The 24,160-nt window shown below is 35.2% G+C and overlaps 5 protein-coding genes and 1 non-coding gene across 10 annotated transcripts; 3 read left to right on the top strand and 3 right to left on the bottom strand.

Annotated features, from left to right (window-relative positions):
• Positions 1–248: 248 nt before the first annotated feature.
• On the bottom strand, positions 249–5,875 carry LOC102619741 (dihydrolipoyllysine-residue acetyltransferase component 2 of pyruvate dehydrogenase complex, mitochondrial). The gene is made up of 19 exons (XM_006465926.4): positions 5,594–5,875; positions 4,749–4,833; positions 4,501–4,577; positions 4,225–4,322; positions 4,063–4,103; positions 3,502–3,557; positions 3,342–3,416; positions 3,136–3,228; positions 2,782–3,024; positions 2,589–2,661; positions 2,374–2,474; positions 2,189–2,274; positions 2,031–2,106; positions 1,661–1,728; positions 1,512–1,578; positions 1,328–1,423; positions 1,127–1,229; positions 933–1,028; positions 249–835 (listed from the first exon to the last, which is right to left on the bottom strand). Exons 1-19 carry the CDS (start codon positions 5,630–5,632, stop codon positions 765–767), a joined length of 1,644 nt encoding a protein of 547 aa, XP_006465989.2. The 5' UTR covers positions 5,633–5,875; the 3' UTR covers positions 249–764.
• Positions 5,876–6,661: 786 nt separating this feature from the next.
• LOC102620018 (telomere repeat-binding factor 4) lies at positions 6,662–10,172 on the top strand. Of its 2 annotated transcripts, XM_015531621.3 has the most exons (7): positions 6,841–6,988; positions 7,487–7,756; positions 7,891–8,096; positions 8,728–8,812; positions 8,976–9,059; positions 9,435–9,714; positions 9,815–10,172. In XM_015531621.3, the coding sequence occupies exons 2-7, from the start codon at positions 7,619–7,621 to the stop codon at positions 9,844–9,846; spliced, it is 825 nt and encodes a 274-aa protein (XP_015387107.2). In that variant the 5' UTR covers positions 6,841–6,988; positions 7,487–7,618; the 3' UTR covers positions 9,847–10,172. The 2 variants fall into 2 exon arrangements, with proteins under 2 accessions (XP_006465990.2, XP_015387107.2); XM_006465927.4 differs by lacking the exon at positions 7,487–7,756 and having other exon boundaries at positions 6,662–6,988.
• Positions 10,173–11,009: 837 nt separating this feature from the next.
• On the bottom strand, positions 11,010–13,884 carry LOC102620303 (glycylpeptide N-tetradecanoyltransferase 1-like). Of its 2 annotated transcripts, none has more exons than XM_006465928.4 (2): positions 13,730–13,884; positions 11,010–12,729 (listed from the first exon to the last, which is right to left on the bottom strand). In XM_006465928.4, exon 2 carries the CDS (start codon positions 12,695–12,697, stop codon positions 11,393–11,395), a length of 1,305 nt encoding a protein of 434 aa, XP_006465991.2. In that variant the 5' UTR covers positions 12,698–12,729; positions 13,730–13,884; the 3' UTR covers positions 11,010–11,392. The 2 variants fall into 2 exon arrangements, with proteins under 2 accessions (XP_006465991.2, XP_052300098.1); XM_052444138.1 differs by having other exon boundaries at positions 11,010–12,721; positions 13,730–13,841.
• A 626-nt stretch (positions 13,885–14,510) lies between these two features.
• Positions 14,511–17,315, bottom strand: LOC102620753 (glycylpeptide N-tetradecanoyltransferase 1-like). Of its 3 annotated transcripts, none has more exons than XM_006465930.4 (2): positions 17,152–17,315; positions 14,511–16,105 (listed from the first exon to the last, which is right to left on the bottom strand). In XM_006465930.4, exon 2 carries the CDS (start codon positions 16,079–16,081, stop codon positions 14,777–14,779), a length of 1,305 nt encoding a protein of 434 aa, XP_006465993.2. In that variant the 5' UTR covers positions 16,082–16,105; positions 17,152–17,315; the 3' UTR covers positions 14,511–14,776. The 3 variants fall into 3 exon arrangements, with proteins under 3 accessions (XP_006465993.2, XP_052300097.1, XP_006465994.2); XM_052444137.1 differs by having other exon boundaries at positions 14,511–16,135; positions 17,152–17,296; XM_006465931.4 differs by lacking the exon at positions 17,152–17,315 and adding an exon at positions 16,758–17,145.
• Positions 17,316–19,698: 2,383 nt separating this feature from the next.
• On the top strand, positions 19,699–23,050 carry LOC102621232 (eukaryotic initiation factor 4A-8). The gene is made up of 5 exons (XM_052444395.1): positions 19,699–19,899; positions 21,097–21,166; positions 21,284–21,390; positions 21,631–22,061; positions 22,173–23,050. The coding sequence occupies exons 2-5, from the start codon at positions 21,099–21,101 to the stop codon at positions 22,806–22,808; spliced, it is 1,242 nt and encodes a 413-aa protein (XP_052300355.1). The 5' UTR covers positions 19,699–19,899; positions 21,097–21,098; the 3' UTR covers positions 22,809–23,050.
• On the top strand, positions 20,782–20,875 carry LOC112496426 (small nucleolar RNA snoR98). Its single transcript, XR_003062989.2, has one exon. It is a non-coding gene; the product is annotated as a small nucleolar RNA snoR98 (small nucleolar RNA).
• Positions 23,051–24,160: the final 1,110 nt, after the last annotated feature.

Below are 24,160 nucleotides of genomic sequence, written 5' to 3'. Positions count from 1 at the left end.
AAAACAATACTCCAATGGGTGAAAAGGAAAGTTTGCTGGGTGAATCTTCATGAATACTTGACTCGCAAAGTTTGCTATGAATCTTGATGTAAACTTGAGTCACTTAATTGAATTACTTAAGTAATTTTGTGCAAGTTCCACCCATAAATTGATTATACATGAAATGTGGAGTATTGTGTTCGTGGCCTCATCTGGTCAATCAGTGGGCATAACAAGAAGGGTTCAAGAAACCAAGGTCAGAACAAGCATCAAATCAATCATCTGATTCTTTTCTCTATTTATTCAAGGAATTGCTATGTCCAAATGGTAACACAACGGCAATTGGATACCCCAAAACAAGAATACAGGTTTATCAAATTAATATAAGTGTTGTTTCACACAACACTGGTAATTGGAAAATCCAAAAATTATATATAAATCAAATTATTACCCGCATGAAAGAGGCGATTACACTCTACTAAAATCATGTTCATCACGTATGTAACCCAAAAATCCATTAAGGAAACGGCGATAGCAGAACACCTTGTTGAACACCCTATCAAGGATGAGTATGAGTTTAAGGATTGGTTTCGTGCCTCGATCCCCTGCTTTTATTCCAAAATTTTTGCTTAAAAGTGTTTACCAATTGAAAAACAAAATCAAGATGTGCTCAGTGACACAACCATGCCAATCTGATCCCAGGTGGAAGGGGTTGAACTGAAGCCCCCATCTAAACTGATACAGCTAGGAAAGAGCTTCTCAACTTAGAAAAAGACAAGTTTGGCTTATAGCAACATGGACTCCGGATTCTCAATGTATCCTTTGAATGCTTTCAACCATTCAGCACCAATCGCACCTGTATAAGCAGAATCATCATGGTCACATGGATTGATTAAAGCTTCACCAGACTAAATTGATAACCCAGAAGATTATTGGGATTATGGAGTACATACCATCTATTACGCGATGATCACAACTTAATGTTACTGACATGAAGGAAGAAAATTTATACTGATCTGGACCCAAGCCAGGGATAACCCTTTTCTCAGCTGCTCAAGAATAAGTAAATTGAGACCAAAATTATTTTAACAAATCAGAGAACAATCAATTTGATCTTCTGAATGTGAAATTTAGAGCTGATCTTTACCAGATCCAACTGCAAGAATGCCAGATTGAGGAGGATTGATAATGGCACAGAATTGCTTGATGCCGAAGGGTCCTCCCAAATTGGTAACTGTGAATGTGCCTCCCTGCAAAGAGGAAAACCCAGTATTCAGATTCCACAGAAAACATGAGATAATCGTATGCTTCAGATGACAATCATTAACATAAAACATGCAATTTTGACCTCATAATCTTGTGGTTTCAAGCTGTTGTCTTTGGCTTTCTGGGCCAACTGTCTGACCTCTTCAGCAATTGTGGATAAGCCTTTCTTGTCAGCATCCTAAAATTTGTATCATGTAAATTCTTGTCAATGGAAATTTCAATGTAACTGATACAGGAAATTGTTCAACAAAAGAATAACTGCTCACCCTTATAACTGGGACATAAAGACCGTTTTCTGTCTGCACTGCTACATTAATATTCACATTCTTAAATCTGGATTAGTAGTCACAAGAGAAATGTCATTTCTCTAATCATTACAATGAGTTGACAACAGTTTCTAGTGCAGTTTACTTACTGTCGGATATATTCATCAGCCCATGAACTATTGCACCGAGGCACTTTTCGCAGAGCCAAGGCTGCAGCCTGCAATATATAAAAATTAAAGCTCCATATGGGGAACTCTAAACCAATATAATAAATATATTAAATCTGAGATGTAAATGCAGATCATTATTCTGGTGACACAAGCCTTGTAAATTTCCAAAGATCAAGCCATAAGTTATTTAACCATGAAATAATATATGATCCATATGCTAACACCCTTTTTTAGATGCTCATTTTGTATGGGAGTTTAGTTTAATATTTCTATTCAGCAGCTACGGTTATTGGCAAGAACTTATTGAATCCATAGCAATGGTTAGCTGTGTACAGGGAAAACTGTATACCTTAATCACCAGATCATTAACAGATATCCGCTTTCCAGCCGAAGCCTCTTGTATGGAATTGAGTTGGTTTCGCAAACTGGAGACCAGAGTTAAACAGTCATAAAATATGCAATGTCAATAATGGATATATTTCAGCGATGTTTGAAACAAATACTTACCCCATGAGATTGTCAACACATATATCGACTGTTAAATAATAATGTGGGATTGTTTGCTTTGAGAACAACAAGCGTGAAGCAGTGATCTATCAAAATTATACATACATTAGCTTTAGCTAGATTTTGATAAATGGTTATTTTATTTATTCATTTATTTTTTATTTTTTTTGTATAAGAAAGTGTACCTTTCTTATTTGAGAATGAGGGATGTCAACATAGTCCAAAGCTGGGGCCACAACGTCCTTACCCTTAGGAGCTTTGGCTGGAACTTCTTTCCCACGAGAAGCTACATCATAGGAAACTCTTTAGCAATCAACTCAATTCCATACGTTATATATATTGTTTAATTTAAGCTTATTATCAAATTCAAAGGGGGGGAAAAACTTTCTAAATTTGATACCCAAGTAATCTTCAATATCAGCCTTCACAATGAGTCCATTGGGACCTGTTCCCTTGATGATGGAGAGGGAAACCTAAAATTAAACCCAAAAAAAGGGTGAAACAACACATGTTAGCTAGAAATGATTTCACATCAATACCACCTCCTATTACTGACCTAAAATATTTTAAATGTGGTACTAAACATGACTAACATTATGTTCTTCAGCCAAATTCCTAGCAACAGGACTAGCAAAAAGGCGATCTTCAGGAGAAGCTGCACTGGGTTTAGAGGCCTTTGGCTCTGATGTACTGATTGGTTTTTCAACCTCTTCCTGTTTTGGAGGGGGAGGAGGAGAAGGCTCTTTAGCTGGAGCAGCACCAGCATCAGACACTGAAGGACTGTAATCTTTAAACTTCGGAATATCTTCCTCTTCTTCAACAGTGATAGCAATAACCTATATGAGATAACAAACTCGATAATATTTCCATGGTCAAAGCACTCGCTCAAAGGCAAAGAAGTTTGGACATATACATGCAAAAAAGCATCTTCCAGACAAAATCAATACCTCACCAACTTTAATTTCTTTTGACCCATCTCCTTTTACTATCTTGGCAAGATAACCTTCCTCCATACATTCCATCTCAACAGTTGCTTTATCCTGTTGGTATCAAACAAGAGGAAAATGTCAAATTTCCCCGACGGGCAATGCAAAACCAGAGAGTGACAAACCAGGGGCTGAAATTCAACTAATAATCAGAATGAGAAACCTACAGTTTCAACTTCACAGAGTACTTCACCGGGAGACACCTTGTCGCCCTCTTTCTTCAACCACCGAGCAATATTACCCTGCATTGCAGAAAAGAATCACCTAACAGGAAACAAAAAATGAGCATGTCATATATTTGTTGTAGCTTAAAGACAAGATACATGCCTCTTGCATTGTGGGTGAAAGGGAGGGCATTCCAATCTCCTGGTGTGGAGGAAGACCTGGAAGATAATTGCCAAGATTTGTTAGTAAGTTGAATAAGTAAGACAGCAAATACAAAATGTGATCAACCAACTTGAATCTAAAATGAAAAAGGAAAACTCTAGCAATGAGAAAGATAAGTGTAGATGGCAACAAGATAAACAGTGAAGCCGCTGTGATTTTGACACAAACATCTAATGCCATTTTCAAAAATGAACAAAAGAATGCACGTTGGATCATGTCTCATTGCACTGCTCAAAAGGGGAAAGATGTAGGTAAATTAGAACCAGAAAGAAGATATAAATTGATCATTTTCAGCGATAATATGATTCAACCTATATAATATGATGGCAAAGAGTACATTGCACATAAATATAATTTAGTAATTAGAAACAGGAAATGTCAGAAAAATGAAATCACCTTTGAAAGTTATAAATATGAATTAATTTCTATTTCATAAACAAAGTTATAAATAAGCTTAAAAACATTTACAAAGAATATTTTAGGAAAAGAAGCAAAGTATACCTGAATCTGACGAAAATCCTCTCTTCAAGTGTACTTTTGAACTGATAATGGATAATGAAAATGTCAGGCACAAGAAAATCATCCAGAAAGCGTTGACTTATAAGTATGAAGAAGAAACTGGAGGACGAGTGAGAAAAGGGAAAAAAATATTGGTCAAAGTACCATGCAAATCCTCTGTTGAGGAAAGATCCAGCAATGGGACTTCCGGCTTTTCTTGCCACACTACAAAATTTTTTCTTAAATACACCTACTGATGATACCTAGACAACATAATTGAAAGAGTTAATATTCTGCGACTAAGTTCAATTTATTATCCGAAAAACTAATGGTAAGTGTCATAGCAGAAGCAAGGAGAAAAAACAAAAGGCAATGTAAGGGCTCTAATCACTATCATTATTTATGGCTCCATTTCTGAAAGAAAAGATGGCTGGCACTTACAGAGCTAATGGCGGATGAATTAATGACTCTTTCACTCTCCACAGGCACATATACATGGCGATGAATCTTTAGAAGATCTGGAAAATAGTAACTCTAATTAATTAAGAGCATCATTCATCTAAATTTAGCTATTAAGACTAAACTCATGGAGAGGATTAAATCTTAGATAAAGCATAATGCATGCACAAAATAGTAACACAAGCTGCAAAAACAAAAGCAACCCTGAATAATAAAGACCATCTGCGTACCATCCCTGCTACTAACAGCATCATTTGAAAACCAACGAACCAAAACAGCATTCTCATGCCACAGCAAATTTGAAACATTCTTCAACTGCAAAAACGAAAATCAGAAAAATAAATAAATAGAACTCCATAGAGTGAAATTACTGAAAGAGAATTTAAAGAGAAATAAAAAATAAAGGGAACAACGAAAACAGTAAATAAAAACAAAGTTAGATTGATTGTGTTCATGTTTCAGCTGATACCATAAATAACAAGTCATTATCACTAAAACAACATCAAAACCGAATTCGTTTGCCTGTGATTCTAAAACTAAAGTGACGAGACTTGACACAGTAAGGGCACATTATTGGCAACCCCTTAACCCAATAAGCCTATAAAAGTGATTTATTAATGCTAAAATGCACATTTGACATGGATAAACAACCAAAGGTGAAGGACAACACTGAAGCTAACAATCAAAACTCAAACAACCAGAAAACAAAACCACCAACTAAACCCAAAATTAATTCATTAAATTACATCACCAAGTCGAAATACACATCCAATTTAAGCATCATCAATGCAAAAAACTTAAATAACCGATGTCACAATCGAAACTGAATTGTCCACAACATGAATTTAATGCACACACATACATACTGAATTTGCGCTGAAAACAACAACAACAACAATAATAATAATAAAACTTCGGCATTAGTGAATTTACTTCAAAGTTGAGATTTTGAGAGTCTAAATTCGCATAAAATTATAATATTATATATATATATATATATATATATATATATATATATATATATATATATATATAAAATCAAAACTAAGGAGACTGAAAATCGAAAAGATTTTACCTTTTTAGAGTGATTGATGATGTGAGATGCATACGCCATGACTAATATTTCCAAAAACCACTAAAAAAATCAACAGAAAAAGAGCAATGAAAATTCAGCAAGAAAAATAGTTTTTTTTTTTTTAAATTGCTTTTTTAGTGAGAGATGAACGAACAGAGTAGGAATCAAAGAGGGTCTGATTTAGTTTGGTTAAAAACGTGAAATTTATTAGGGTTCGGACTTTGATCCCAGGAATTTTGTTCTTTTTAATATTTATTTGTCATTTTTTTTTAATATTATTTTTGTCTGCCGAGTTAGTGGCATGAGGAGAGGTATAATCGGTTGCAATTGTGTACAGAGTTGAAATGAATATGGCTGCTGAACAGTGGGTCCGCAGTGAAATGGATGGTGAGGATTGATTAATTCAGCAAGCTGGGTGGATGATGATGATTGGGCTCTCTTTGTTTGCCGCCTGGCGAGCGCCCCCAACGGCTGACTTTATATCAATATATTTCAACCGAATTTAAGTATTTCATTTTTATTATTTTTCCAAAAAAAAGGTATTTCTTTTTCGTTTTACATTAATGATTAAATCAAGTTTTATGTAATTAGAATTATCATTATTATTTACCATTCGTTATTATGTTAATTTTCTTTTTTTTTTATAATAGTTTATTACTAAGAGTTTATCATTTAAATCTTTATTTTTTTAACTTCATTAAATAAAGATATAATGTGTCATATCCTTTTAAGATTTTTGTTGAGAGTATTTTTTGTTAATTCTTGATAACAAATTCTAATAATTAATTAAATTTTTTGCCCTACAATCGTCACAACATAAAAAATTAGCATCCAAAACTTATATTTAAACGGAATAATTAGCATCCAGAACTTATAATTAAATATAATAAAGAATAAATTATTAGGTTGGAGTTTTTTTTTTCTCTTATTTAAATTAATGTGATTTCAATTAGTATTATATAATTAAACGGAATTAATATTCAACAAAAATTTCACAATATTCTTTTTAAGCTTTTTTTTAAGGGGATATTCTCTTCAGTAAATGAAAATAATTTGTTTTTTTTCTAACACAAGTTTTATTTTTCAAACAGCCTCGTCTGTTAAAACGACACGATAATACAACGCAATACGACAGGAGACAGTCAACACAGAGCCGTTGTCTGTCCCTTTCGCCGAGGCAAGAGAAACGCAGAGATCGAGTTCTCTAACAGAGGGCGCGAGATACGTTGAGAGTCGAGGGGCAAAATGGGAAATCAGAAGCAAAAGTGGACAGCGGAAGAGGAGGAGGCGCTGTTAGCCGGAGTGGCAAAGCACGGCCCAGGGAAGTGGAAGAACATTTTGAGAGATCCCCAGTTTGCCCCTTCCCTCACCCAGCGTTCCAATATTGACCTCAAGGTTGCTACCTATTTACCATTTTTTGCCACTCTCTTTTTTTCATTTGGTGAAATTAGTTCTAATTTACTTGTAGAATTATAAGACTCGTTAGCTTTGGTGAGAGTTAAATTGTGTTTTGGTCTAATTTTGGTTTTATTGCGTAATTGTTGTAAAAGTGTTTTTTTTTTTTTTTTAAGGTGTTGCAAAGGTCTGGCCTGCTAATGGGTAGGTGTTGTTTTCCTGACTTGAATTAATGGGGAAATTATGGCAAAAAAATGATTGCCTTTATGCATTGCGGGTGTTCTCATGGTAGTTTTCATTGCATTCTGGGTTGTATATGGGACATGTGTGGTTGATGTCTACTACGTACTGCATTGTGATGAAATTTTGTGCTGACGATGTTCCTGGCATCATGATGCAGAATACAGAAGCTTCTGCTTCTGATTATGTAGAAGCTGGTTGCCATTTGGTGACATTCTCTTTATTATGGTGTTGTGAACTATTGCCTTCCTTTCTTAGTTTCAGATAAATGACTCTGGTGTTTTTCGTTGGAAACTCAACTTGCGTAGAAGAAGGGCGTGAATCTGTGAATGTGCTGTATCATAATTATTGGAATATGCATGTGATGTATATGAAGCACAAATGTGATGAATGAGAACAATAGCCCACAAAAATGAGATTGAGAAACCTTACTGTGCTGTGAAGATGTTAGTGTATGCTTTCTTATGGATGTTCTGGATGCTTATTAGTTGCTGGTATCTCCGTGAAGTTCGATTGCTACTTTTGTTGGTTAAGTTCTTGTGCAGTAAAGCTTTGATTAAATTGATTACCAACACTACACTCCATTGTATTATGGTTTCTTTGTCACAACTTCAGTCAATCTCCTTGTTATTTACTTGTCTCATCCTTGCTCATATTTGCAGGACAAATGGCGAAATTTGAGTGTTAGTAATGCTCAACAAGGCTCAAAAGACAAAATAAGGGGACCAAAACTCAAAACTACTGTAGTTGCTCCTCTCTCCAACACCCCAAACTCTGCTCCTGCTGCTTCACTTACTCGTAACGTGTCTTCCGGGGCTGTTATGAATGATACTTCCACCAGTGCATTAGATGGGAAGAATGGTCCAAAGTGTGTTTTTCTGTTCCTTCTGCTCAACATTTACATAAATAACATATACGGTATTAAATGTTTGTGGCAAAAGTCTTTTCACTTATATGCTTTGATTGTCCAATGGGAGGAAAAAGAACTAGGGTGGAATAATCTGTTTCAATATATTGTCTATTTGTGTGACTGGTTTTGCTGTTGTCATATTTTAATCAATTTATCATAACCTTTATATATTAAAGAAAGGCACGTAATATTTAGAAATATTCTGACTGATCGGTGGTGTGATTATGATATTTGGTTGAAGGCAATTTTATTGGCACAAATGACAGTATGGGTGCGCCCGACTACTTTTATATTTGTACTCTCTGTCATAAATAACAATTCATGTTATCCATCTTACAAGTTATCTTCCTTTAATGATTATGAATTTGCGGTAAGATGAAAAGTAAAACCTTCTGAGTAATTCTAGTCTTCTAGATATTATATGCATAATAATGTCGTCATTTATAGGTTTTAATACTACTTTTTCATCATTGCTTTTTACTAACTAGTTATTGTTGAAGCCATTCTCCTATGTGTGAGAGCAGTTTTATATGTATGTTCTTGTGATGTCTGTTTCTTGGAATAATTGATGATATTTTTTGTTTATCAGGTACAATGCAATGATATTTGAAGCCATTTCAACCTTAAAAGATGCAAATGGATCCGACATAAGTGCTATTGCCAATTTTATTGAGGTCAGATGGACATCTCTAATTATGTGCAACTTGAAGGAGTTTATTTCTTTTGCAGTTGCAGCATCAGACATTCAGAATATAGGAAATTTTTAGACAGAAAATCCATTTCAGAGAATTTCGATTCTTTAAATGACTCAAGAATAACTGAACTTCCATACTGCAGGAAAGGCAGGAGGCACCACCAAATTTTAGAAGATTATTGAGTTCAAGGTTGAGAAGACTTGTTTCACAAGGCAAACTTGAAAAGGTGAATCATTCTCTGGATGCTTCCTTAAAATTTTTTTTTTTTTGAGAAACATTCTTTTGAGATTTTAGTTCCTTGTGATCTGAGAGAGAGAGACAGAATTTCTGCTTTTATTTTTTTTCCTTTTTCCTATGTAGAGGTGTGGTTTTCTTGTCCTTGGTTCATTCTAAGTGATTAAATTTTGCATTGATAAAAAAAAATGATGCCATTCCACACTCTCAATGTTGACATATTTAAGCATTGTTGAGCCATGTATGTAGATCACAATGTTATCATGGGTTTTCAGGCTGGCATGTAACAACCAACCTAGATGAATTTTGTTTGGACTTGTATCAACTATGTTTGTCTTATACCATTCTTCAACAATATTCAATGTAGGTCCGAAACTGTTACAAGATTAGAAAAGAAACCTCCATCGGAGTGAAAACTCCTACCCCGAAACAAAAGGATGCGAGGTTACGACCACCACGGAATTCTGCATTGATGACATCTCGTGAGATTGTGGAGGAAGCATCAATTACTGCTGCCTATAGAATTGCTGAAGCTGAAAACAAATCATTTTTGGCTGCTGAAGCATTTAAGGAGGCAGAAAGAGTCTCAAAGATGGCAGAAGATACTGATGCAATGTTACAGCTTGTGAAAGAGATCTATGAACGATGTAGTTTTGTTTAGACGTCAATTTCACATTGTCGATTCTCATAGTTTGAAATGTGACCCTGATTGATTCTTTTTCCATGATTTTGGTGTTTCAACTGCAGGTTCACGTGGTGAAATTGTTCTTTTGGCTTGAGCAGTCAAATGTAAGTGGTAGAGAGCCAGTGTATCTGGAGGACATAGTATGTAAATTTGTTGATCCTGTGGAAAACTCTTCACCCTCTTTCATGGCTTCGCCAAATGACTCCAGCTGCATTGGGTAACATGTCCATTTGTGATCAATGAAACATGAGAATGTATGTACAAATTTAATTTCATCTATAAAATACACTGATTTCAGTGCTCAAGAAAAATGCAATGGAGGTCTCAGTGTTGGCAATTTTTCTATAATTTAGTGAACAGAACTTCAGTGTATGCAACTTAAATGTTTCACTTAATGCAGCTTGAACCTCCAGGCGATAAGATACGATGTACTGATTCCTTTGTGGTTTTTAGGCTAATTGTTGACGGGAAGATTTGCTTTATTTCAATTTAAAAAACTGGGTAATTTTTAAAAACCTCCCCTGAGTTTTGGGCTTGTTGCAAGTAGATGGCGAGAATTGATTTATTTGTAAAAAACCTCCTACCGTCAGTTAAGTTTAACATTGACCGTTAGTTGACCGTGCAAAGACAATATTACCCTTAACAATAGTTTATAAACGAAAATAACTAAAAAAAAACCAAAATTATTGGTGCAAAAAGCACAAACCTTATTTTTTGATAATTTTATCCTTGTCAATTCTAAAAATTTACAATATCATAGTTAAAGATTATGACTATTTCATTTTTAAATTTTTAATTCTATCTTTCTTGTAGGAATTTTAAGAAAATATCAATAATTTAAAGAGAATTTTTTAATTTTTTAATTTTAACTTTTTTATAGAAACTTTAAGAAAATATCAATAATTTAAAAAGTGTAAAATAGCTAATAATTTTGATTTTTTTTTAGTTATTTTTGTTCATAAACTATTGTTAAGGGTAATATTGTCTTTGCACGGTCAACTAACGGTCAATGTTAAACTTAACTGACGGTAGAGGGTTTTTTACAAATAAATCAATTCTCGCCATCTACTTGCAACAAGCCCAAACCTCAGGGGAGGTTTTTAAAAATTACCCTAAAAAACTTAATTAACTAAAATTAGCATCCCTTCGACTGAATGTCACATCGTATGCTTTAGTAATTAAGCTCAAACAAAAGTACTTCAATGGTCATTTCAGGTCAGTTTCCAGGAAGCTAACAATTAATTTCGAATTCAGGGATGACTTTAAAAAATTGATTTAATTTTATCTAAAAATAATGTACAAAAGCACTTTACACCCATGAATCATAATCAATGTTCAAACCATTAAACAAACAACCCCCAAGTGATTGGACGCCCGAGAAACTTTCAAACATTACAATGATCATTTGACTCTTATCAGTAAGTGACAAGCTCGATGTTTGATAATGACTATGACTCTATGAGTTCCCATCTTGTAAAGTTCAGAATTTTCATTCGAAAAGTTAGCAGAATAAAATATAAAATCTAAACTCAGCTCCCCACAATTAATGTAATGTAATCATGCAACCAAAATTATAAACAAACTTCATCTATAGTGCCGCTGCCAGTCTCATACCGCAAAAGAAATTTTCGGAACTAGGGCTAGAGGAGCACGAGACCAAGTTCTGAAGGGGGCAATGCATGTCTTAGCCGATAGTTGTAAAGATAATAGTGCAATTTCCCATAGCCTGGTCCAAATTTCAGATCCTTCAAGAAAGTCTCATTTTGCATAAGATCCAATGCATTGAAAACATCAAAGTCCTTCTGTTTGGCCACGATAAGAGCATCATTCACCAATTGAAACAACGGGGTCTTTGTGGAAACATTATAATACAAGTAAGCTGCCTTCAATGTGGAATAGTTCTGATTACCAAGAATTGAAGAGGGAAGGGTGTAAAAACTGCAGAAATCAGTGATTTCATGGGTTACAGGACTTGCAACCAAAAAACTATCCACGACATTCTCCTTTGGAAGAAGCCAATGCTCCACTTCATTTTCATCGAAGTCTGGTGCAATAGCAAACTGGCTCAAGTACTCCCTAAGAAGCCGTGTAACAGCAGGAACATCATGAGGCTCCATCTTTCTGAACCCTGGAGTGACTGTCGACTCCGGTAACTTGTAAAGTTTAATCGTTCGACTCATTGTCATTCTTGCACCCAGTCTAGAAAACCCAACATCAATCAGCTTCTTTGGATTCAAAGATCTATGCCAATACTGGCAAGTTGATACAGGAGTTGGAAGGACCACTCCAGCAGTATAAGCTGCTTGCCAGATATTCTCCAAATGAACCCTCCTGGTCACTTCTTTGATCATGACAGGAGCTAGTCTTTTCGATCTCAGCTTTTTATGAACACACAGGAAATTTACCTCAGCCATTGTGACAACATTATCACGAACCCGGATTCTTGCAGGAACACCAGTGATGAAAGCAACTAGCTTCTTTGAACTTTTGACACGAACACCAATGTGCCAGCTCTTGAAATAACCCGGTGGACGCAGAGCCCAGCGGAGAAACTCCTTTGAATAGTTAAATCTGAACATATTCTCATCATCCTCAACATAGTTGTTAGTGAGTAGAATATAAATCTCAGCACACATCTCCTCAGAGTCAATGTCGCAAGTGACCCATTCGTAGAGGTTCGGAAGATTGTAGGGTTCTTTTTTTACTTCAGATAAGAGTGTTGGGGGTTCAATAGGGCCTTCCGGAAAACTGGTGTCTCCCATATCCTTGAATTGCCCAACAGGTTGTGTTTCCCAAAATTTGTGTCTATGTCCAAGAGCAAGTGACTCTTGGACCTTTTGAGCAAGTAGGTCAAGTGAAATATCACTCCCACAGGGTGGACTTTCATCAGGCTCAAGGTTTTCAGTTCCTTCAGGGGCACCCGAATATCCATTGCTATCAGCCATTTTGAAAAAATCTCAGAGGTCAGTCTGCAAGACTGAAATACCGCAATCTTATTACGACCCAATCGTATGCTTTGAAAGGCAATAAGCAAGAGAAAATAATGTTTTAAGTTTTTTATGTTACAGTATATCAAATACCTAACTCCATTGAGTTTTAAAAAACAGTATTTGGCGCAGACTAAATTAGCCAATACAACATCAATATCAAAATACAGAAAGTAGTATTATACTTGGTTTTATAAAGAACCAAGTACGATATAGAAAAGGCAGCAATTTCAATTATCAGAACGAAATCAAGATTCATGACAACAAAAGGGGATATAAATTTGAGTCCACCAATAAAAGGGACTCACAAAAATGTTGGAAACAAAAACCAATGAAACAGGTACATTATGTTCATATTCAAGTACTATAAATCAACATCAAATCTACAATATACATCAAATTAAGCCCCACGAGCAATAGATCGCTTGAGCCTAAACTACATCATGATGTAAGACTTTCATTTTGTTAAAACCTACCAACCAACAATACTGTCCAATCACTGAAACTGTATCATATATCCATGAACAGCAACAAGAACAAGCAAAAACCAAAACGTATTTGCCTCAAGAGTCATACAATTGCATACAGCAGTGAAAGAACCGATTAAAATCACAAACCCAAAAACCACAAATATCTAGAGACAGAAAAAGTTAAATCCTTTTTACTTTCCTTCTCCTTTTACATACTTTCCCAGCATCCAAACATACAAACACGTTCCAAAAAACAAAAAATTCCTAAAAACTCGGAAACAGCAAACATACATTTCCAAGATCTACACTGTCAAACAATTATCAGAACAGCTAAAGAAACACCAAAACTCCACTTAATCGTGTTTACTGATGTATTTACTTAGTGGGTCTTACAAAGTTTTGATTTTTCGTTGTTTGAAAACAGGGGGAAAAAAGCATCAAACATAAGATCAGAACTCATATTTTTATCTTCTTTTATTCAATTTGCTTTCAAACCGATTAAGCGATATGCTTATATTACCTCGCGATTTAATGCGGAGAAAACTGAAGCAATGATCCAAGCTTTCGCAAAGAGAGAGAGAGAGAGAGAGTTGGGCTTTGGAGAGACCGAAGAAGAGAATAAAGTTAGAACAAAGATTGGAAATCCGAAGTCCCAATGGGTTTTGTAATTTTAATTGTGTAGAAAGGGTATAATCGGAATTTTGATAATAATCACACACTCGTGTGGGTAAAAAATTGGGGTCTAAGGCATCTAGCCGGCGGATCCAATTGAATGGATGGATTCATTCGAATTCAAACAGTTGGGTATAACAATAACACGGTAACATAACACGGTTGCATCATAATTTTCTTTTAAAAAATGATAATTAGCTTGTTTTGAAACAATAATACAAAAGATCACAAAAGGCCATTAAATGAAGATGTTGATCTGCACATTTTTTCAAGAAACAGCTCACAGCCTCACAGCCTTCCTTGAGGAGACAGATATATGGAATTTGGAAAAATAAAACTCCTCATGCACATTGCCTGGATTGTGTATCCTGGTAACTGATATGCCTTTGTCCCATTATTGATGATTAGAATTTAATTTTGTGTTGCTGGAGGAGCAGTTTCCAAACTGTTTCAATTGTGCGCGTGCATGCATGCCTTTCTTCTCAGGTGGGAATATAATGCATTGATGCTCCTCCCTGTATTCATAGTTCATACAGTATAATGCACGCACAACAGAACTCAAGCCAATCTGTAGCTTCTTAGCAAGACTCTCATTGTTCACCAGCAAAGCAACGTGAAAAGTAGCCACATGGAAAACAAGAATTGCTTTTTAACATTACAATCATCACTGAATCCTAACAATATAACTAACAAGTGCAACATTTGAAACGTGCCTAAGAATTTCAGTCCGATAAAGTTCACGAATTTTGTTTGAAAATTTAGCACAATAAAATCTAACATCTAAACTTGGCTTTGCTGCAATTTAACATACTCATACAACCAAAACTATAAGCAAACTTCGTCTAGAGTGCTTCTGTCAGTCTCATACCTCAAAAGAGATTTTCAGCACTCAAAACTACAGGAGTACAAGACCAAGTTCTGAAGCGAGTACTGCCTGTCTTATGCGATAGTTGTAAAGATAATAGTGCAATTTCCCATCACCTGGTCCAAATTTCAGTTCCTTCAAGAAAGATTCATTTTGCATAACATCCAACGCATTGAAAACATCAAAGTCCTTCTGCTTCGCCACGATAAGAGCATCATTCATCAATTGAAGCAAAGGAGTCTTTGTGGAAACATTATAATATGAGTAGGCTGCCTTCAAAGTGGAATAGTTTGGGTTGCCAAGAATTGAGGAGGGAAGGGTATAAAAGCTGCAGAAATCAGTGATCTCATGGGTTTCAGGACTTGCAACCAGAAAACTATCCACGACATTCTCCTTTGGAAGAAGCCAATGCTCCACATCATTTTCATCAAAGTCTGGTGCAATAGCAAACTGGCTCAAGTACTCCCTAAGAAGCCGTGTAACAGCAGGAACGTCATGAGGCTCCATCTTTCTGAACCCTGGAGTAACTGTCGACTCTGGTAACTTGTAAAGTTTAATCGTTCGACTCATTGTCATTCTTGCACCCAGTCTAGAAAACCCAACATCAATCAGCTTCTTTGGATTCAAAGATCTATGCCAATACTGGCAAGTTGATACAGGAGTCGGAAGGACCACTCCAGCAGTATAAGCTGCTTGCCAGATATTCTCCAAATGAACCCTCCTGGTCACTTCTTTGATCATGACAGGAGCTAGTCTTTTCGATCTCAGCTTTTTATGAACACACAGGAAATTTACCTCAGCCATTGTGACAACATTATCACGAACCCGGATTCTTGCAGGAACACCAGTGATGAAAGCAACTAGCTTCTTTGAACTTTTGACACGAACACCAATGTGCCAGCTCTTGAAATAACCCGGTGGACGCAGAGCCCAGCGAAGAAACTCCTTTGAATAGTTAAATCTGAACATATTCTCATCATCCTCAACATAATTGTTAGTGAGAAGATTATAAACCTCAGCACACATCTCCTCAGAGTCAATGTCGCAAGTGACCCATTCGTAGAGGTTCGGAAGATTGTAGGGTTCTTGTTTGACTTCAGATATGGGTGTCGGGGGTTCAATAGGTCCTTCGGGCAAACTGGTGTCTCCTATATCCTTGAATTGCCCAACAGGTTGTGTTTCCCAAAATTTGTGTCTATTTCCAAGAGCAAGTGACTCTTGAACCTTTTGAGCAAGTAGATCAAGTGAAACGTCACTCTCAGAGGGTGCATTTTCATTGGGCATGAGATTTTGAGTTTCTTCAGGTACACCGGTAGATCCGTTTCTATCAGCCATTTCGAAAGAATCTCAGAGGTCAGTCTGCAAGACAACAACTAGTCAAAATCTCACCTGAAAACAGAAAAAATGCAATCTCATTGAAACTTCATCATTTAAAAGGCAGCAAAGAAGAGAAACTGAATGTTGGATGTTCTAAAACCTTGAATACCTCCATTTCAGAGAATATACTAAAACTACATTTGGATCAACTTTGATTAAGGCTTTTTAAAATCAAAATCAAAATGATTTTCTAAAAAACTAAGAACAACATAGGAAAAAGCAGTTATCAATGACTGACGCTAAATCATTACAACAGACCTGGTGGTAACTTTAAGTAAACCAATAACTAGGGACCTAAAAATAGTCCATTTGTGTTTTGATAAAAAGAAGTTGGAAACAAAACCCAATGAGACCAGCAACCTACAATCATATTCAAGTTCTAAAAACCGACATTAAATTTAAAACATATGAAATTAATCCCCGCCAGCAATAGAACGCTTCAGTCCAAACTATATCACATCCCCAAAGTAAGAATTTCTTTTTGTTAGTCTCCGAAAAAGCAAGCAACCAAAAATACTATCCAATTGCTGGACTCTTTAGCATCTAGTTTGTACAGCAACATAAACAAGATGCACCAGAACAGATTCACCACGATATCAAACAATTGGAGCAATGAATGAACCAATCAACATACCAACCATAAAGCCACAACATCTAGAGACAAAAGATTGAACCCATCCACTTCCTTTCTCTTCTCTTTTCACATACTTTCGCAGTATCCAAACCTACAACAAACACAATGCAAAAAACAACCCCCCCCCCCCCCCAAAAAAAAATCTCCAAAAACCCAGATACATAAAAACGCATATTTTCAAGATCTACACAGTCAAACAATTATCAAAAAACTAAAGAACTCCACTCAATCGCTTGTACAGATATATTTACATACTGGATCATGGCAAAGTTTTGATTTTTCTTTGCTTCAAAACAAAAAATAATAATAAAATAAAAGGCAACAAACACGAGATCAAAGCTCCTTTTTTAACTTCGCTTTAAAATCCATCAAACAAACACGTTTAAAGTATTACCTCGAGATTTAGGGCTGAGAAAACACAAACAAAAATCCAAGCCTTGGCAGAGACAGAGAGTGAAGCTGGGCCTCTTACGGCGAAGAGATCGAAGAAGAGAATAAAAAGGAGTTGATGGGTATTATTGGAAACAGACAACACAAAGAGTGGAAATTCCGATGGTTTTATTATTGTTTTTTTGGTAATTTCAGTGTTACACAAGGGTATAAGTGACAATTTGTTAATAATTATATGTGAGATTATTGATGAGATAAAGTGACCGACCGCCGGTTAACCGCTTAAAAAGGAATTTAATTAAGAAAAGTAAAAATGTGTGAATAGAAATAAACTCTACCTTAAATTATTTACCCACACTTCCAATTCCAAAATTTTCACTATTTAAGATTTTACTTTGATCCAAAAAATAAACATCATCTCAAAAAAGTGTCAATTTCATGACTCTTTAACAATTAAATTTTGATTTATTATTGCAGCCAATAATGTGATTAGAAACAAGACTTTTAGTTTCCCGAAACTTTATTTTTCTAATTCTATATTACATAGGGGTGGGCATTTGGTTCGGTTCAATCCGAACCGAACTGAACCGAACCGTATTATGACAATTTAGTTCGGTTTTGTTCGGAGCAAAAAACCAAATGGTTTAAAAATTCTGCACCATTTGGTTTTTTTTTTTGTTCGGTTCAAAACCGAACTAAATTACCGAACCAAATGGTTCGAGAAAAAATTAAAATTAAAATTAAAAAAATAGTTCATAATTTATCTTTTTTTTATTTTTGTTTGTTAATTAATACATGATATTATATATATCATAGTATACACTTTATTTTATTGTTTAACTTTATTGTTTTAATTTATTATTGTTAGATTTTATTATATTGGTTATTATTTATGGATTTCTAGATTGTTTTTGGAATTTATTATGTTAATTTACTATTGTTAGATTTTATTTATGTTGTTTATTGTTTGCTAATTTATAGACTCAAGATTATTATTGTATTAATAATGTATTATTATATTATATTTTTTTTACTGAATAATGAATATATAGGATAAAACTAAATTATAGAACCAAATTGAACTGAACCAAATGCATTTGGTTCATAAATTCATGAACCATTTGGTTTCAGTTTGGTTCATAAATTCATGAGACTGAACCAAACCAAACTAAATAGTGTCCACCCTTAATATTACATAGTATATAGCATGACAACAAATAGTTAGACATTCCATAATCACTAGCATAAACAAATTAATACATCATCAACTTCTTTGTACATTGTAAATTAGTTAAATAAGTAAAAGTCTAAACACAAATTAATAAAATACCAAAGAAAATCTACAATGAATAATATACAAATATTTGATACATTAAAATATGTACAAAGATTTCCACTTCCAAAATAAAATATGTGTTTTGTTTAGTATGCCATTTATAAGTTTATTTAATCATTTAACTAGGAGAGATGGACTTGTCAATATATGGAAATTTTATTTTTTTTTAATGTGCTTAGAAAATGTTTTCATTATCTTATAAAATTTCATCTTTTATATTTTTCGTGCTATACATTACTTGATCTTTTCGTTAAAGCACTATTTACAAAATAAGAAAAAAAAATGTCTTGAAAGCTGTTGTAAGTTCTGTAACAAAGGGAATGAAACTAAAAACATATCAAAATAAATGTTGTTAAATTTACTATTTCTTATACATTTTAAATCAAACTAGAGAATTAAAGTCCAAACACCCCAATGGAAATTGAACTAGATACGATGATTTTGTATTAGAAATTGAACTTTAAATGATGTATCATTATTAACATAATATAACAAATAGGAACAAGAAAATTAAGGTAGATCATCATCATCATCATCATTATCTCTATTTCTAATCCTATGTTTCCTCCTTATTCCTTTTTTTGGAAGAAATGACAATGCATGAGTCAAATTAGGTTGGATTAATAATATGGGGGGGAAAAAAAACTGAAGTCATATTTCACATAAGGTAAGTGACTTTTCCTCATCGTCCACAAAGAAAGTGCAACTACAAGTAGGAATTGAATCCTTCATTTTTCAAAATATCATGAAAAGATATATTGATATCATAATAAAATTTTCTATTGCAACTATACCTAAATAATTTTATTTTAACGTAAAGATGCATAATAAACTGCATGTATTTATATATATTTAAAAACAAAAAATTCTTATCCTCACACACAAGTACACACGATTATTCCACTATACTAATGAGTGGTTCCAAAATTTATTTTGACCACAACATTTTTTTAGTGTATTTAAAAAAAAAAAAAGAAAGAAAGATAAAACGACCCCAATACTTTGATGATTCTGTCGATGAGCAATATGCTTTAATGTGTTATGCTTAATACATTTTCTTTCACTCTCCATATGAAAAAGAGTTTGTACCAAAGAGGGTCTAAATGAAAGAAAATAGAAACCACAGGGACACAAACGGAAATTATAACAAAAGGGGAACAGAAAAAAAGGGTTTCGAGTGGTAACATGAACAGAACTCAACACACGCACACACAAGTGTTGGAGGCCCCGTATAATATATAAGTGCTGCAAAGACCAAACTTTAGTCCCTTCCCTTTTAACTCCACGGCGCAGATCCGAGGAGTTTGGTAACCCTAGCAACTATTTTCTCTTAAATCAATCTTCTCCTTCTCTTTGAAGAAAAAAGAAAACCAACTCTTTCTCTCGATTTTAATCACCATCATCAAAGCTTTGCAGGTCACTCTTTTTTTCTTCGATTTATTTGCTGTTTTATATTGTTTGATAATTTGTCAAAGATTGATGCTTTACCTTTTTTTTTCAGATGTTTATGTATGTCGGTCTGTGTGAAAGTTGTTTTTTTGAGGGAAATATTTATGGGTTTGGTGGATTTTTGTCTTTGGGGGGTTGATTTGACGTTGGCGTAGGGTTTTGTATGTTTTCGGATCTGGGTTTGTTTTGATTGTGTCTATACGCCTTGATGATCTGGAGATTGATTTGATTTGCTGATTCTTTGTATCAGATGGAGCATGAGACTCATGTTTTCTTCTTATGACTTTTCTTTATTACTGTTCTATCAGAAACTAATCTAGGAGTGAAGTAAGATTTTTTAGATGCTAAGTAGATTTAGAATTTTATGAGGTCTAAAACTGTTTGTGACTAGTTTTGTCAGAAGAGTGATTTTTATATATTTGGCCGAATGCAAGTTACCTGTTCAAAAATTGTGATGCACCAAGTGCTTGTTTTCTTCTCTTTTATGCGTTTTTTACCATAATTTTGTCTTGATGATACTGCAATGATCATTCTGTTATATGGCTACTCTTAATGGCTCTGTTTGTAATTAACTTATTGAGACACTAAAATATAGTGGATTCTATCAGAAAAATCTTTCCCTACAAGTTGGAATGTGCTGGATCATTGTTATTTGGCATTCACTCATTTATATCTATTAGTTGCACTCTCCTGTTTCCTTTGATTTTGGTAATTCAGAGAAACAATGATTTAAGTAATGAATGTAGTTTTATTTTGAGAGCTATTTGCTGGTCTTAAGTTCTTTAATTCTTGCTGAACTTTGGGGGAGTGGGGAAAGCACTGTCTGGTGATCATATCAGATGGCTGGCTGCCTGTTAGCAGATCTTCTCCAAACACTAATACAGAAGATAATGCTTGTAGTCCTCTTTGTTTGGTTTGCAAGTTTGGCTCTTCTGTTACATTGTCTTCCAGTAAGAAGTGATTTTATCTGGTTGACTGAGTGATATAGATATCCTTCCTGCCTTGGAATGAGTTGACTTGCGCAATATCACAATTCATGACTTGTGATTTGAGTATTTTATTCAGACTTTTGTCAGATATCTTTTATTTCTTCACGTGCACTGGTTTGTACGTTTGTCTTATTTTCACTTTTCATCTAATTTGCTTAAGGTTTTCTATGTTCAGATATGGCTGGTTTGGCACCCGAAGGATCTCAATTTGATGCTCGTCAGTATGACACCAAGATGAATGAACTGTAAGATTATTTTTTATTGTCATTTCTGTTAATCTTCAGCAAGAAGTGGCTCTTAGTATAAAATAAAACACCTTGATCTCAGGATTTACATCTGTCTCAATTATTTTATTGATGCAGGCTCTCTACTGATGGGCAAGATTTCTTCACTTCTTATGATGAAGTTTATGACAGTTTTGATGCAATGGGACTGCAGGAAAACCTTTTGAGGGGAATCTATGCCTATGGTATTTAAAGAAGGGCTTTACTACTAAAACATCTTTGCCCTATTCTTTTTTCCTTTGTTCACCTTTGTTTTACACCCTTTGTTACGTTGCACCATCTTATGTGTATAATGGTCTTGTTTAAGTGTTTTTCGTCTTGCAAGTGTACTTTTTAATGTCATTGCAAATTACCTTGTGTTCCTATTCTTCTGTTTTACCTATTGGGAAGATGGAATGGTTAATGTGTCCTTATTTTATTTGCAGGGTTTGAGAAGCCCTCTGCTATTCAGCAAAGGGGAATTGTTCCCTTCTGCAAGGGACTTGACGTCATTCAGCAGGCTCAGTCTGGAACTGGGAAAACAGCAACTTTCTGCTCTGGAATTTTGCAGCAACTTGATTATGGTCTTGTCCAATGTCAGGCCCTGGTATTGGCACCCACTAGGGAACTAGCTCAACAGATTGAGAAAGTAATGAGGGCACTTGGTGATTATCTTGGTGTTAAGGTTCATGCTTGTGTCGGTGGGACAAGTGTTCGCGAGGATCAGCGCATTCTTCAAGCTGGTGTTCATGTTGTTGTTGGCACTCCTGGTCGTGTGTTTGACATGCTGCGCCGACAGTCTTTACGCCCTGATTACATTAAGATGTTTGTACTGGATGAGGCTGATGAAATGCTTTCCCGTGGTTTTAAGGATCAGGTTTGTTATTGTATATATATTGATTGCACTTCTTTGCTTGGTTACCGTGTCTTGATAGTTCCCATGGAGTTCTTTTATGCGATTTACTAATTACTGTTTTCTGGTTGTCAGATCTATGATATTTTCCAGCTGCTTCCAGCTAAAGTTCAGGTGGGGGTTTTCTCTGCTACAATGCCTCCTGAGGCCTTGGAGATTACAAGGAAGTTTATGAACAAGCCTGTGAGAATCTTGGTTAAACGTGATGAACTCACCCTTGAGGGTATCAAGCAATTTTATGTCAATGTTGAGAAGGAAGAATGGAAGCTTGAAACACTCTGTGATCTTTATGAGACTCTGGCCATAACCCAGAGTGTCATCTTTGTGAACACTCGGCGAAAGGTCGACTGGCTTACGGACAAGATGCGAAGCCGTGACCATACAGTCTCTGCCACTCATGGGGACATGGATCAGAACACCCGAGATATCATTATGCGTGAATTTCGCTCTGGTTCTTCTCGTGTTCTCATCACCACTGATCTGTTGGCTCGTGGTATTGATGTGCAGCAAGTTTCACTTGTCATAAATTATGATCTGCCGACTCAACCAGAAAACTACCTTCACCGTATTGGACGAAGTGGTCGATTTGGAAGAAAGGGTGTTGCCATTAATTTTGTGACAAGGGATGATGAGAGAATGCTTTTTGATATTCAAAAGTTCTATAACGTGGTCATTGAGGAGCTGCCTTCAAACGTTGCTGACCTTCTTTGAGGAGGTTCTGTTTTTGTAAGTTTGTCGAGGCAAGAAGGGGTTTCCTGATTTTGCAAGTACTGTTTAATGTGGTGGTTCTTTTCTCCCCTTTTTTTTTTTTTTTGGTTTCTTCTTCCTTTCCGTCTAGTGTCTTAAATTAATGTTGTTCTCAAACATATCCGACCATTTAATCATATGGGTCATGCACATTTGCAAGCTGCACTGTGGTGGGTTTATAATTATTGAAATTTTTGTTGCTGTTAGGTCTTTGTATTTTATGTCCTTTTGTTATCAATTTTATTTCTATTATAATTGTTTAGCAGAAGCCGGTTATTAGATTTATACTTGGTGTGTCTGGGGAAATGATTTGGGTGGTGTTTTAATATTCTTTGCATTGTTTTTGTTTGGCAAAATGTTTTTTTCCCAATTTTTGTTGAGCAAGATTGAATCCTGAATTTTCTTTTTGAGAAATACAGAATCTGATTTAATACGCACGTTTACAAGAGGTTCTAATGTTATATTATCTTGACGCCTGAAATAATTTTTTGTTTACTCGTGCTTGGAATTTTGAAACATGGCATGATGAGTCTTCAGGCCCCTTTTTGGAGCAGCCACAGCACGAGCAGCAAGAGAGTACAAGACTGGCCAAAATGAAAAGGACCCTTCAAGACGACGGATGTTTACATTTGAAATTATTGAAGTTTTATTGTAGAATTTATTGGCCGTCTTCAAAGTGATCACGTCATGTTTCCATGTTTTGAAAGAAGTAGTCCAATCTTGCGCACAGCGCACTGATGATACTTATCAGAATAATGCCATATTTTCAACTCTGTTGGGGTCCATAGTTGTCAAATCTAATAATTTGGAGTCGTCTCGTCTCGTCTCATCTCATGGGCTGGGACCATGGTTTAACCAATCACCATTGAATGTTGATTCCCGCTGGTCAAAATTCTATTACCACAGAAGATGACCAGCTGATGAGCCTTTCAAGAGAATGACTCTCACGAGTTTCTCGCAAACTCACTTTTAAATGGACTGATTGATGCTTTTAAGTAAGGTTTAGAAGTCTTTGATTGCCAATAACACAGCAAAGACGTAATTTTAAATCTTAAAAAACACTCTTTTGTACCATATAATATTGGACAACAAATTAGGTCATGCTTGATGTTAAGGCCTTTTGATCAATCAATTTTAACGCATGCATACCAAGTTAGCCTGCCACAGAACTACCCGGTCCACCTGGCAAAGCTCATTTAAGATGAGGCAAAACTAGTAGCTGCATCAGCCTCGTGGAAACTGGATTGTGTGAATCAAAGTTGAAAATGTCAAAACTCCTTAAATTCCACCAAAGAAAAAGTACCCATCTTGTATGA

Source organism: Citrus sinensis, chromosome 7 (assembly GCF_022201045.2).
Source record: "Citrus sinensis cultivar Valencia sweet orange chromosome 7, DVS_A1.0, whole genome shotgun sequence".
Classification (NCBI taxonomy): Eukaryota; Viridiplantae; Streptophyta; class Magnoliopsida; order Sapindales; family Rutaceae; genus Citrus; species Citrus sinensis.
This window is presented reverse-complemented; position numbering and strand designations above follow the sequence as displayed.

Coding starts and splice junctions, on each gene's coding strand:
- LOC102620018 (XM_006465927.4), top strand. CDS start 6,839: ATGGGAAATCAGAAGCAAAAGTGGACAGCGGAAGAGGAGGAGGCGCTG. Junction 8,097..8,727: donor GATGGGAAGAATGGTCCAAA/GTGTGTTTTTCT, acceptor TTTGTTTATCAG/GTACAATGCAATGATATTTG. Junction 8,813..8,975: donor CTATTGCCAATTTTATTGAG/GTCAGATGGACA, acceptor TCCATACTGCAG/GAAAGGCAGGAGGCACCACC.
- LOC102620303 (XM_006465928.4), bottom strand. CDS start 12,697: ATGGCTGATAGCAATGGATATTCGGGTGCCCCTGAAGGAACTGAAAAC.
- LOC102619741 (XM_006465926.4), bottom strand. CDS start 5,632: ATGGCGTATGCATCTCACATCATCAATCACTCTAAAAAG. Junction 4,578..4,748: donor TGCTGTTAGTAGCAGGGATG/GTACGCAGATGG, acceptor ACTATTTTCCAG/ATCTTCTAAAGATTCATCGC. Junction 1,230..1,327: donor TGAAACCACAAGATTATGAG/GTCAAAATTGCA, acceptor TCCTCTTTGCAG/GGAGGCACATTCACAGTTAC.
- LOC102620753 (XM_006465930.4), bottom strand. CDS start 16,081: ATGGCTGATAGAAACGGATCTACCGGTGTACCTGAAGAAACTCAAAAT.
- LOC102621232 (XM_052444395.1), top strand. CDS start 21,099: ATGGCTGGTTTGGCACCCGAAGGATCTCAATTTGATGCTCGTCAGTAT. Junction 21,167..21,283: donor GACACCAAGATGAATGAACT/GTAAGATTATTT, acceptor TTATTGATGCAG/GCTCTCTACTGATGGGCAAG. Junction 22,062..22,172: donor CCCGTGGTTTTAAGGATCAG/GTTTGTTATTGT, acceptor TCTGGTTGTCAG/ATCTATGATATTTTCCAGCT.